General features: G+C 44.1%; 1 protein-coding gene across 1 annotated transcript; it reads left to right on the top strand.

Annotated features, from left to right (window-relative positions):
* The first annotated feature begins 4,371 nt into the window (after nt 1-4,371).
* On the top strand, nt 4,372-9,582 carry LOC148141799 (interferon alpha-F-like). Its single transcript, XM_087977646.1, has 4 exons — nt 4,372-4,503; nt 4,661-4,750; nt 8,633-8,872; nt 8,981-9,582. The coding sequence occupies exons 1-4, from the start codon at nt 4,372-4,374 to the stop codon at nt 9,077-9,079; spliced, it is 561 nt and encodes a 186-aa protein (XP_087833772.1). The 3' UTR covers nt 9,080-9,582.
* The last annotated feature ends 4,573 nt before the right edge of the window (nt 9,583-14,155 follow it).

The raw sequence follows: 14,155 nt of genomic DNA, 5'->3' as shown, positions 1-14,155 counted from the left end.
ATCCCCCCTCCCCCCATCTTGTCTCAGCCGAATCCCTCCAGCCCGGCACAGCCTTCCTGACCTGCAGTCTTCTTCTTGACCTCTCCGCCTCCACCCTACTCCGACCTATCACCCTCACCTTGACCTCTTTCCACCTATCACATTTCCAACGCCCCTCCTCCAAGTCCCTCCTCCCTACCTTTTATCTTCTCCTGCTGAACACTCTCTGCTCATTCCTGAAGAAGGGCATGTGCCCGAAACGTCGAATCTTCTGTTCCCTAGATGCTGCCTGACCTGCTGTGCTGTTCCAGCAATAAAGTTTCAGGTTAGGTGAAGGGGTAAATGTAAGGGATTGGGTATGGGTGCGTTGCTCTATGGCGGGTCGGTGTGGACTTGTTGGGCCGAAGGGCCTGTTTCCACACTGTAAGTAATCTAATCTAAACCCAAAGTATTATACAAGTGATGCGATGTATTGAACAAACCTAGGTTGTTGTTAAGTCTTTAATCACTAAATTATCTCGGGAATGTGACATGAAAGGAGTTCTGGGATTTGCATACTAATGTATCGAAACCTGCAACCCCATTCGAAGTGGTTGAAGACTGAACAGAAATCTGATTTGTTCAACACATTGTATCACTTGTACGGCATTTCGATATTGTGTCCTATGCTGCTGCCCCACTAGCTTCCTGACAAAGGAGCAGGGCTCCGAAAGCTTGTACTTCCAAATAAATCTGCAGGTCTATAACCTTGTGGAGTGTGATTTTTAACTTGATATAATAAAATGGGCCAGTCTTGTTTAAAGAGTCCTGGTCAATAATTTAAATTCAAAATTCATTTTTTTTTCAATTAAGACAGTTTCTAATCCGTTTACAAACACCAACATTTAATTATCAAAGTGAGTATTGCAATGCGTTTTAAATAAAACACCTGCTCTGAAAGTGTGGATCCATTTCCAGCTAAAAGTGACATTTCCTGCGTCACCGGGATATCCCGGGATATCGCTCACACTTTCCCAGATATTCCTCACCCTGCCCCCTCTCAGTCTGACCCGCTCTGTTTACAAACTCCCCTCCCTTTCGGAAATGACAAAACGCGTCACTTTCCCTGAGACACTTTCACTTTGGAGGAAGTTGACACGAGGTTCATTTCCAGAGAGAAACTGTCATGGACACTATCCCTGGAGAGAGAGCAGACAGAAACGATGAAAGGGAAGGGAAGGGGATCACTTTCGGAGTCGGATTCGGACCAGATCCTGATGATTTCACTCCGACTCTGAAAATGGTTCCAGAATCTCAGCGGGAAATGAGAACCTTCCTCCAGTGAGGGAGCGGTTTGTGACCCAGGTGAATGTGAGCGGAGACAGGGAGCAGCAACCGGTGAGCCAGGCCTGGGAGCCGGGCTCCCTGTCATCTCCAACCCGGGATGTGGGGACGGGACAAGCGCGATGTGAACACACCGGGACACGGGGGATTCCCGCAGTCGGGGGTCTCTATAATCCGGCTTGGGACATCCAGCCCCCAATACCCAGCCTGACACCCCCTGCCCCAAGTACAGAGCCTCCCTCTACACCAGCTCAGTGCCCGATGATCTGAACACACTCAACATTCCGCTGCAAACCGAGCGCTGCTTGCGATTTTCCAGCCGGGATTTCCCAGCCGCTGCTTCCGGACTCTCCAGCTTTTCGATTCCTGACCTCAGAAAGAAACCGCACCAACTCTTGATCTCCCCGCAGCTCCTGCAAATGCAAAATCCCTGGAAGCGGTTTTCACTTTTCGAATGTAATGTGCCCCATTAAAGCCGCCAGCTTGGCAGTGCCAGTGAGGGCAGCCAGCAGAGCCCAGGCTCACACTCACAGCACTCGGCAACACAGGCGCCCGCTCCCGGATCCCAATCCGCTCCGATTGAACATTAACCGCTTTCTCAGCTTCCACCTCGGTGCTACCTTCTGGCTCGGTGCAGCATGGCTCTGGGGAGTATTTGGAGATTTTGGACGGTGCTGGTGTTGTTGTCCGGGACCCTGAGTCTGGACTGTGAGAGGCTGCACTTACAGCAAGTTCTCAACACAGAGACTCTGAGCAAACTGCATGAAATGGTGAGTTTCAGCTGATCCACGTTGAGATACAAAAGGTTTTGACTTGCTAGTGAGTGAATCATACATTTGTTGATTTACAGAGGCAAACAATATGAGAATGCTGAAGTAGTCTGGTTGCTTCAATTGTACAGGAATCTGGTGAGGCCACATCTGGTGAATGTGTGCAGTTGGTCAACTGATTGTAATGCATTTTGAGTAAACTGCAGTGATATATGAGAGGTTTTCCCCAGCGTTCTGCCTAAACTTGATTCACAAGGAAACGTTGGCCAAGGCTCCACCAATGTCTGCAGGAGTTTAGAAGGGGAGGAGGGAACTTGACTGAAATGAGTGTGGGGGTTGACTGTGTCCCGGGAGATGGGTATAGGTTCGGGAGCAGAACGGGAATGGGGTGTCAAGGTCGCTATGTTCTGTTCGGATTCTGTTCTTTGGTCTGTCCGAAACCTATTGACCTTCCAGCTGAAGGACTTGACCCCGACTGAGTGTTGCGGACTGGCACACTCCAAAGTCCAGGACACGCTGAAGCTTGGGGCAGCTGCCGCCAAGGCGCGGTGGGGAAAGACCAACGTGTAACGTCTGCCTGCCAAAGAAGAAGGTAGGTAAAGGGGTAAATGTACGGGAATGGGTGGGTTACGCTTCGGCGGGTCGGTGTGGACTTGTTGAGCCGAAGGGCCTGTTTCCACACTGTAAGTATTCTAATCTAATCTAATCTAATCTAATCTAATCTAATCTAATCTAAGAACAGGGGGCCCACTCAGTAAGTGGGCTCCGCTGAAGCCTCAGCTAAATATATGGATGGTAAATGTACAGACCTGTATATACGAATGATTAATTCCGATCTCTGTATGTGAAGAAATGCAAGGTGCGCCTATGAATGGCGTCACCAATTGTACAGATCATCAAAATATTTTATGAATAAAGTATATTTTTGAAATTAAAAAAAGTTCTGTTCGGTTCTGGGGTTCGGAGGAGATCAGGGGTGGTCTCCGATGGACGGAGACGGACGAGAATCAGCAGCAGAGCCGAGACCTCAGTCACTGCGCTTGGCCTTTACAAGGGGAAAGGGAGGATGGTTTTTCATGGTTTCCCGGTGTCTGGAACAAGGGGTCAATGTTTAAATACAAGATAATATGCATTCCAAAGTGGGCGATGATGGTCACTTATGCATCAAAAGTTCAACTCAGGGTCAAATATAAACCCAGGTGGCATATTGTCTGCGTCTGGATCAGAAGGTTTTCAACGAGAGGGGAAAGGGTGGGTTTGATTGCTCTGAGTCACAGGGAAAAAATATCTGCTTCTGAAAAGAAAATCATTTTCTGCCGTCTTCTCGATGTGTAATTAACGGATACGCTCCTTGCTGGTGATGACTATGCAAAGTGATAATATCGAGCAAGTGGAGGGCTAAGGGAGAGCTGCTGAGGGAGAGAGGCGGGTCCTCTGAAATCTGAAGCTGCATTTTGTATGTTGTTCCCTAGCGGGCAGCATGTGGATAAATGGGAGTGAGCCAAGGGCAGGTCATTGGGATCACCTGGGAGTGAGAGTGGGTGAGCAGTTTGGGGAGTGAAGAGATGTGATTGCGGCTTTTCTCAGGCGACGATGAGGTAGATCAGAATGTGAGTAGGGCTTGCAGTCTCAGGCAGCTCGGACCATGGAGCAGAAAGGACTTGAACGACGAAGCTATCCAGATTGTCAAAGGTTGCCGAGAGGGAAGGAAGTCAAGAGATGTATTTATCACATTTAAATGTAGATTGAGTCTTGTTTGTGTTTTTCATGAAAGAACTAAAATGCATCAATCTAGCACATTGGTCGAAGAAAGCCCGTAGGTCCGTCTTATTTGTAAAAAAAAAGGCGTTTTTTACGATAGTAACATTGGAGAAATTGCGGAATCTTTGAGCTTGCCTCGAACTCTGGCTGTGATTTTCTGTCAGGGATCTTTCACTCGCTGCTTCGTGAATCTCCAGCTTTCAGATTCCTTCCCACAGACAGGGAGCACACAGGCTGTTTCTTGCTCTCCTACCGCTCGTTCAAAACTCCCGCAACCAGATTTCACTTTCCGAATGTCATGGCCACACCTCGCCAGTCCCTCCGCCGATATACACCGGCAGCTCAGGCAGTGGTAGCTCACAGCACCGTCCAGCCTCTCTCACACACACAGAGGACTCGGCACTTAAGGAGATCGCTTCTGTTTCACAAGCGGCTGCATTGGGACTCCTGGAGGTTCACTCAGTGAGAAAGGAACCGGTTTCGGAGTTACTCGAGATCAATTCCTTCCGCTCAGGGTTTCCCTCTGGCTCGGTGCAGCATGGCTCTGGGGAGGATTTGGAGATTTTGGACGGTGCTGGTGTTGTTGTCCGGGACCCTGAGTCTGGGCTGTGAGAGGCTGCACTTACAGCAAGTTCTCAACACAGAGACTCTGAGCAAACTGCATGAAATGGTGAGTTTCAGCTGATCGGAATCTCAGTGGTTCTGCTCCCGGCTCAAAGTCAGATCAGGGAGAAATAGCTTTTAATTTTGTGTCCTTACCGCTCAGTGATTCTCCAGGATCTCAGTTTCTGGGAGTGAATGTAACCGGGACTGTTCTCTCCTCTCAGGGCGGTCCCTTTCCCGGACACTGTTTAAGGCAGAGGTTCTCCCTGAAAACCAAGCCCTTGGACCTGGTGAAACTTTCGGACGGAATGGAGGTGAGTTAAAACTCAATTCATTTTATTCAGACTGTGATTTTACAGAATGTATGTGTGAGATTAACGACACGATCAGAGAGTTCACATCAGAAAATTGAACCGCAGCGATTTCTCCCACTGTGAAAATCTTAACTTCACTCACAAACTGTATCCCAACATGTTTCAACACTTAAAATCTCCTAACGTCCACTTCACCCCTTGATATTAGGTCAAGCCCTCGACCGAGCTCATCCATCAAACCATTTCCCAGCTCATCCGAAAAACCATCCCTATCCACATTCCCGCTCAAACCATCTTGTTGTCTTCATCCCACGCTTGCCGCTTACTGGCTTGATCTCCTTTTTCACAGCTTAGAACGTAGAACAATACAGCACAGGAACGGGCCCTTCGGCCCAACATGTTGTGCTGAACATGAAGCCAACGTTGATCCCGTCTGCATACCCTTGGTCCATAACCCTCCATTCCTTGCATATTAATGTGCTTATCTAAAAGTCTCTTAAACGCCCCTATTGTATCTGCCTCCACTACCTCACCTCACAGCATGTCCCAGACACCTACCACTCCCTGTGTAAAAACTTACCCGCACGCCTCCTTTTGAATTTAGCTTCAATGCACGCCTTTTAGGTTTAGATGTTTCAACTCTGGGAAAAAAACTGTGACTGTCAACCCTATTTATGCACCTCATTACTTTATAGACTTCTATCAAGTCTCTCCTCAGCCTCCACCGCTCCAGAGAAAACAACCCGAGTTTTATTTCCAATCTCTCCTTTTTGCTAATTCAGACAGCATCCTGGGAAACTTGTTCATCAATGCCTCTCCAATGCCTCCACGTTCTTCCTGTAATGTGGTGACCAGAATTCAATGCAATAGTCTACCTGTGGCCGAAACAAAGCTGCAACCTGAGATCCCGACTCTTCTACTCAATTCGCTGACCAATAAAGGCAAGCATGCCATACACCTTCTTTACCACCCCTCTACTTGCATGGCCACTTTCAGGGTGCAACAGACTTGAGCCCCAAGATTCTGCTGTACATCAATTCTGTTCATGGTCCTGCCAATAACAGTGTACTTTTCCTGAACATTTGACTCCCAAAGTGCAGCACCTTACACTAACATGGATTAAAGTCCTTCTGCCATTTCTCTGCCCATATTTGTAACTGATGTATATTATGCTATATCACTTGACCACCTTCTATCCACAACTATCCACAACTCTATCAATTTTTGTATCATCTGCAAACTTACTACCCCAGCCATCAACGTGTTCATCCAAGTCATTGACAGATATCACAAACAGCATAGGTCCCAGTATGGATCCTGGCAGAATACCATTAGTCACAGACCTCCAGATGAAATACATGTTCCACACGACCCTCTGTCTTCTGTGGGCAAGCCAATTCTGAATCCATGTGGTCAAGTCATCATGGATCCCATGCATCTTAATCTTCCGGAAGAGCCTACCATGAGGACCATTGAAAGCCTAATTGAAATCCATGTAGACAACATCCACTACTCTACCCTCATCCATCACCTTGGTCATCTTCTCATATAATAAACCAAGTCAGTAAAACATGACCTGCCCGGTACAAAGCCGTGCTGACTGCTCCTACTTTAGCCACACTTTCCCACATGCCCGTTAGTCCTATCTCTAAGCAATCTCTCCAATTTCTTCCCAACCACCGATATGAGACTCACTGATATATAGATTCCTGGATTGTACCTATTTTCCTTCTTGAACAGAGGAACAACATTACCTACTCACTGGTCCACCAGACCCTCTCAAGTGGCTAACAAGGATGCAAAGATCATGGTCAGTTCCCAGCAATCTCCTCTCTTAGATCTCTCAATAACCTGGGGTAGGTACCATCGAGTCCTGGGGACTTAGCCACTTTAATGCTCTTCCAACAACCCAATACCACTCCTTTGTTGATCTCAAAATGCCATAGCATATTAGTATGTGCTGTACAAATCCAACTAACCTCCATATCCTTCTCCTGGGTGAATATTTATGCAAAGACCTCATTTAGGATCTCACCCACATCCTCCACTACTGAGCCCAAGTTCCCTCCTTCATCCTTCAGTGGTCCTCCCTTCTCACCATTAATCCTCTTGTTTTGAAGTATGTGTAGAATGCTTCAGGATTTTATTTAATCTTACTTGCCAAGGTCGTTTTATGGCTCCTGCTTGCTCTCCCAATTCACTGCTTGTGTTCATTTCCTCTTTCCCTTATACTCCTCATGGGCTCTGTTTGATTTTGGCTTCCTCGACCTCTTTATGGTTCTTTTCTTTGTTTGAGTCAATTTACAATCTCCTTGGATAGTCCTGAAATCTCATTAGTGGTCTTTAAACAATTCCCACATGTCAAATGTGGACTTGCCTGCTACAGCGCTTCTCAACTAACACTGCCTAGCATCTGCCTAATACAGACATAGTTTGCCCTCCCCCAATTTAGTACCTTGCCCCAAGGTCCAGATGTAAACCATATTCACAGCTATCTTAAAACTGTTGGTTTTTCAACAATTTTCAAAACGGTAACAGTTGGTGGCTGTTGGTGGGGGGATGGGGGGGTGGGGGCGTGACGGGGGAAGGGGGTATGATGTAGTAGTATAACACTATCACAGTCATTGTACATATCTTATTTCTCAGCTCTGCTCGTATTGTCCCAGTTCTTCACTCTCACATTCCACAGAGTTCTTGTAAGTTTCTCAAGTTATCTAAATCAAACACACGATTAAAGTTTCACTTCCACTATCTCCTTACTCCCATTGCTATCATAAATGCAACTGGTACAGCTCATCAGTGTGTCCAGTTCATGCCATGTCTGTACTCTATTTGAGTTTTCCTTGTTTGCTATTAGCATTGTCACTACTTGTCCCATTTACTCAAATAATTTGACTTATTTCCCCTTAAGTGCATCTACAATGTTCACTGCAGCACTGGCCACTGAATTGTGAGTTATCACATTACCATTGAGCTGACGCAGAAGGACGTTCAGCAGGGCTGTCACTGAGAATCATTTTGCCACCTTAAAATTCAACTCTCGCACTCAACAAACAATCCCCTTCCTGCTATCTGAATCACTGCATCTGGGCTTCTGTTCCCAGGTCACACGATGTATTTCTCATTGTCTCTGATTCTTCTATGTCACGTCCAAGTCCAAAATAACCAACATCCTTTGCCATACTGGAAATGGGATTCCTTACCATGTCATGGCTTTTTTTCTGGCTCCTTGAAGTTCGATTTTGCACTATTTAATTTTATTCTTTGCAACAGCAACTTGAGATGAATTCAGTACAGACCAGGCAAAATTCATGCTCCATTTTCTGTGAATAAGTAAAAGACCACCTCCTTATCTGTTAATTCTCTTCTAGATTGTTCATCAACCCCCCCTCTTTAGCGTGATGCTTGTTACCTATGTTTTCTAAATAATTCAAATTCAAATTACAGTTACTTTCCTTCTTGTGTTTTGTACCAATCAATCTCCAAGCATTTTTGTCCCCTAATTTATTTTGCTAGATCTCCCATCTGATTGAGCCTGTTTACTTGTATGAAGAACTGAATGCTAATTGTTCAGAATCAATCCTGTTTCATTGTGATTTCTACAATTCTAAGTTACTGAATCCTCCAACTCCTTTTCCTCTGCCTCCGATGTACTTGCATCGAATCCATGGATTTATTTTTCCATAATCCATTGCTTATTTTTCATTGATCTGATCATGTTTGATTTGTATGTACTTTTGCAAGAGCCCTTTTAACACACTAAAACTAAGCATCTGTAATTTGAACATGTAATGATTATTCGCTCAATGTTTTATTTAATCTAACTTGACCCCAAATGAACAGCACTAATGTCCCTGTCCTAATCTTGTTTGTGTTGCACAGACTCAGGACAGGATTGAGATTATCCATCATACCCTGCACCACATCAACAAGGTCTACAGCATGAATCTGGGTTCAGTACCATGGGCCTGGGACAAGGTGGAAAACTTTTGTCTCCTCCTGGAGCAACAGCTGAGAGAGTTGCAAGACTGTCTGAGGAAACCAGGATCTGACCACAAGTTGAAGAGAAATGCTGCCATTCAACATTACTTCAGGAAACTGGAAAAGTTTCTCAAACACAAGGTATGACAATTCAGAACGAAGTGTGTAATTCCTGGCAAGCAATACATTTTTCAACATTTAACTTGACTCATTCTCAAATGCATTTACTTGAATATTTTACCTTTTCAGAAATTCAGCGAATGTTCCTGGGAAATCATCCGTGCTGAGACCAGAGCTCGTTTACAACAGTTGCTTTTTATTATGGCACAAGTCAGCAAAAGAAACTGAAAAGTACATATTTACTACACACCAGAACAATGAATATTTATTTCAAAGAATTTCCATTGAAACTAATTATTTCTGCTTGTAAAAAATGTTGTGTCACAAACGTACAATGAGAATGTTCGTCAGACTATTTATTCTAGTGCACTGTTATTTATTGTTGTGATATTTTCTTTTGATGCAATGTTAAAGATTCATTGTGTGTGCAGTCTGTTTTGGAATGTCAGACAGTCAAAGACATGTACTTGCACTACAGCGAAGTCTCAATCATATTGACCTTGGCACTTATGAATTTGTATTTGCCAATCTTGGAAACCATGTCAGTTATTTTCATTTGTGTACATTTATTGGCATGATGTCTTAATTTATTGAAATGGTACTGTTTTATAGGATGTGTTATTTAACTTAAAGATATTAATTTAATACTATTTATTATACGTTGGGAAGTATGCTATTTTTTCAACTGTGAAATTTTATACTGAGTAACGGCTCAATGATATAAATAAAATTGTTTTAACAATATTACACATTTTCATGTATTGGCATTTATTTTTGATTTCTGTCATTTAACCTTCGGACACTGAATATAAATGCAGTGGGTATTTCTGTCTGAAGCCTGTTACTCCTAGTCCTCCTCATCTCCAACATCAACTTTGCTCTATCAAATTGTCCTTACTCCTCAGATTCACAAATCTATTTTAAACTACACTATCCCATGGTCATCTGGAAGCCTCTACCCCTCCCTTTCCCTCAGACTCCTTTCCCTCCCCAAATCCACCTCCCATTGCATATTCAATATTCACTATTCCTCCTTACCCACCACTCTCCGATGCTGAACACACTGTACTCAGCAAAGGTGACAGTTTTATACCATTATGTCCCCACCTTAATGAATTTCCAAGATTTCCAGCACACTCAGTAAGATGTCACCATCAGACACATCCTTTCCCCTCCACTCCCTTGTCAGCACACTGTGGCCTCCATTCCCTCAAGAACACCTCAAACACCTCTTTCTTCATTCTAAACATTGTGTCCTCCACAACCCCATGGTACCTACTCCTTCAACTGCAGAAGGTGTAGCAACTGCCCATTTAACTCCTCCCTCCTCAGTATTCAAGGACCCAAGGATGCCTTCCACTGAAAGCAGCACTTTAACTGCATTTCACACAATCTAGTCTACTGCATTCACTACTCACAATGTGCTCTACTCTACACAGGAGAAACAAAGTCTAGACTAGGTGACTGCTTCGCAGAACATCTGTTTTCTGACTAGAAAAAAGACCCTGAGCTTCCAGTTGCCTGCCACTTTAACACACCATCCTTTTCCCTGGATAACATCCCTGTCTTAGGCTCGCTGGAGTGTTCCAACAAAGCTCAGCAAAAGCTGGAAGAACAACACTTTGTTTTTAGCATGGGGACACTGCAACCCCCTGGACTCAGTAATGACTCCAATACCTTCAGGGTGTGAAATCATCCACATCCTTCCCTGTAGCCTGACACACACGGTCGTGTTACCATATAGTCTGCTGTTACACACAATCCATTGTTAGCCACAATCAGTTCCCATTAATCGATGTTCACCCTACTCGCCAGATCATTAACCAATGATCTTTCTGCCCAGCTGTTCAATTCTCTCTTTGGGCTCTATCGCTACCCATCATGAACTCCTTAACCCCCAACACACACCATCCCTCAGCCCCCAATCCTATCTTCTGCATATAATCTGACATTTTCAAAGCTGCCATCTGTTCTGAGGAAGGGTCACCAGACGTGCTATGCTAACTGTCATTTCTCTTCACGGGGGTGCCATTCCTACTGAGCTTTTCCAGCAATTTCTGTTTTTGTTAAACTCCACAGCTCTGATTTTGTAGCTTTTACTGGTCTTTCACAGAACTTTGTATTTTTGTTCAGCAGCAAAAATGAACTTAATTGAATAGTGGGCATGAAGGAGAAAATCTGTTGGCAGTGAGAGTGAAATGGAATGGGTGACTGAGGTGAAGTGAGAATGGTGATGACAAGAGCAACAACACACACAGGTACTCATATATATACACACACATTCATACACACAGGTACTCATACACACCCACACATATACTCACATGCACAGACAGGTACTTATATACTCTCACACACACAGGTACTCATATACTCACACACACATGTACTCATGTACACACACACACAGGTACTCATATACACACACACAGGTACTCATACACACACACACAGGGGTACCCATATACACACACATTCTCACACACAGGCACTCATATACACACACACATATATACAACCCTGTATAGATAGGGAAAGCAGACAAATAGAGTCATAGAGATGTACAGCACTGAAACAGACCCTTCACTCCAACTTATCCTTGTTGCACAGATATCCTCAATTAACCTCATCCCATTTGCTAGCCATTGGCCCATATCCCTCAAAACCCTTCCTATTCATGTACTCATTCAGTTGCCTTTTAATTGTTGTAATTGTACCAGCATCATTCACTTCCTTCGGCAGCTCATTTCATACATGCACCATGCTTTGCATGAAAAAGTCACCCCTTAGGTCCCTTTTAAATCTTTCCCCTCTCATTCTAAACCTATGCCTCGCTAGTTTTGCAATCCTTCACCCTTGCTATTTCACATATCCATGTCCCTCATGAATTTCGTAACTACTGTGAGGTCACCCCCTCAGCCTCCAACATTCTAGGGAAAATAGCCCCAGCTTTTTCAGCTTCTTCCTGTAGCTCAAACCCTCCAACCAAGGTGACATCCTTGCAAATCTTTTCTGAACCCTTTCAAGTTTCACAACATCCTTCTGATAGGAGGGAGACCAGAATTGCGCACAATATTCCAAACGTTGGTTAACTAATGTCCTGTACAGCTGCAACATGACCTCCTGAATGCTCTGACCAATAAAGGAAGGCATGCCAAAAATCTCCTCCACTATGCTATCTACCTGCGACTTCACTTTCAGGAACTATGAACCTGCATTCTTAGGACACTTTGGTCAACAACACTCCCGAGGACATTACCATTGAGTGTATAAATCCTGCCCTGATTTACCTTTCCAAAATGCAGCTCCTCATATTTATCTAAATTAAAATCCATCTGCCACTCCTCAGCCCATTGTCCTATCTGATCACGATCCTGTTGTACTCTGAGGAAACATTCTCACTGTCGAGTACACCTCCAATTTTGGTGTTATCTGCAAACTTGCTCATTATACCTCATGTGTTCACATCCAAATGATAAATAGCAGAATACCGAGCACCGATCCTTGTGGCACACTACCGGACACAGGTCTCCAGTCCGAAAAGCAACATTCCCGCCACCCTCTGTCTCTTTCCTTTGAGCCAGTTTTGTGTCCAAATGGCTAGTTCTTTCTATATTCCATGTGGTCTAACCTTGCTAACCAGTCTACCATGGGGAACCTTGTTCAACACCTCACTGAAGTCCATATAGATCATATCCACTGCTCTGCCCTCATCAATCCTCTCTGTTACTTCTTCAAAAAACTCAATCAACTTGGTGAGACATGATTTCCCATGCACAAAGCCATGTGGACTATCCCAAATCAGTCCTTGCCTTCTCAAATATATGTAAATCCAATCCCTCAGGATTCCCTCCAACAACTTGCCCATCACCAATGTCACTGCTCTGTAGTTCCCTGGGTTTTCCTTAACATCTTCCTGAAATAGTGGCACTGCGTTAGCCAACCTCCAGTCTTCTGACATTTCACGTATGTGAAACGATAGAAATATCGCAGCAAGGGGTCCAGAAATCATTTCTCTAGCTTCCCACAGAGGGTACACCTGATTGGGTCCTGGGGATTTATCCACCTTGCTGCATTTTAAGACATCCAACACCTCCTCCTCTGTAATCTGGACATTTTTCAAGATTTTACCATCTATTTCCCCACATTCTATATCTTCCATATCCTTCAAAGTGCACACTGCTGCAACATAATCATTTAGTATCTCCCACATCTCCTATGGTTCCACATGTAGGCTGCCTTGCTGATCTTTGAGGGGTCCTATCCTTTCCCTAATTAACCATTTATCCTTAATGTATTTATAAAGTCCCTTTGGATTCTCATTAACAGTATGTGCCAAAGCGATCTCAGGTCCCCTTAATGCCCTCCTGAATTTCCTCTTACATAAAGTCCTACTTCTTTTATAGTCTTCTGAGGATTTGCTTGCTCTCTGTTGTCTATACCTGACAGTTGATTTCTTCTTTTTCTTAACCAAAACTTCAATTTATCTGGGCACTCAGCATTCCCTACACCTACCAGCCTTGCCTTTCACCCTAACAGGAACATTCTGTTTCTGGACTCTTGTTGTCTCATTTCTGATAGCTTCCAATTCTCCAACTGTCCCTTTACCTGCAAACATCTGCCCCAATCAATCTTGAAAGGTTTTGCCTCATAACGTCAAAATTGCCCTTCCACCAGTTTACAACTTTAACTTTTAGGTCCATTCTATCCTTTTCCTTTACTATTTTAAATCTAATTGAATTATGGTTGCTGACCCTAAAGTGCTCACCCAGTGACTCCTCAGTCACTTGTCCTGCCCTATTTCCACAGAGTAGGTCAAATTTTGTACATTCTCTGGTAGATACTGAATATGGCTGAAAATGTGTTGCTGGAAAAGCGCAGCAGGTCAGGCAGCATCCAGGAAACAGGAGAATCGAAGTTTCGGGTATAAGCCCTTCTTCAGGAACGAAACATCGATTCTCCTGTTCCCTGGATGCTGCCTGATCTGCTGCGCTTTTCCAGCAACACATTTTCAGCTCTGATCTCCAGCATCTGCAGACCTCACTTTCTCCTCAAAGATACTGAATATGGCAGTCTCAATGTATGTTTGGAATGTTAAAATCCTCAACCATTACCACCTTATTATTCTTACAGATGACTGAGAACAAAGACATCTGATTTGCTTGTAGATCAAAAATCTCTCCATTTTAGTCTTGAATATATTCAATGCCACCACCATTGTATGGAGTAGAGATGTTTCGAGATTAACAATTCTCTGACCACAGAATAAATTTACTCATTTCCATCTTAGGTTAAGAATGTTCA

The sequence above is a fragment of the Chiloscyllium plagiosum genome, unplaced genomic scaffold (assembly GCF_037043375.1).
Source record: "Chiloscyllium plagiosum isolate Xiang-an unplaced genomic scaffold, Cpla_swu_hap1 HiC_scaffold_32, whole genome shotgun sequence".
Lineage (NCBI taxonomy): Eukaryota > Metazoa > Chordata > Chondrichthyes > Orectolobiformes > Hemiscylliidae > Chiloscyllium > Chiloscyllium plagiosum.
The sequence above is the reverse complement of the archived record's forward strand: the minus strand, read 5'-3'. Positions and strand labels throughout refer to the sequence as shown.

Bases quoted from the DNA above. Each gene is read 5' to 3' on its own strand.
- LOC148141799 (XM_087977646.1), top strand. From the start codon at position 4,372: ATGGCTCTGGGGAGGATTTGGAGATTTTGGACGGTGCTGGTGTTGTTG. The intron at 4,751-8,632 runs GTGAGTTAAAAC...TGTGTTGCACAG, and splicing joins AACTTTCGGACGGAATGGAG to ACTCAGGACAGGATTGAGAT. The intron at 8,873-8,980 runs GTATGACAATTC...TTACCTTTTCAG, and splicing joins AAAAGTTTCTCAAACACAAG to AAATTCAGCGAATGTTCCTG.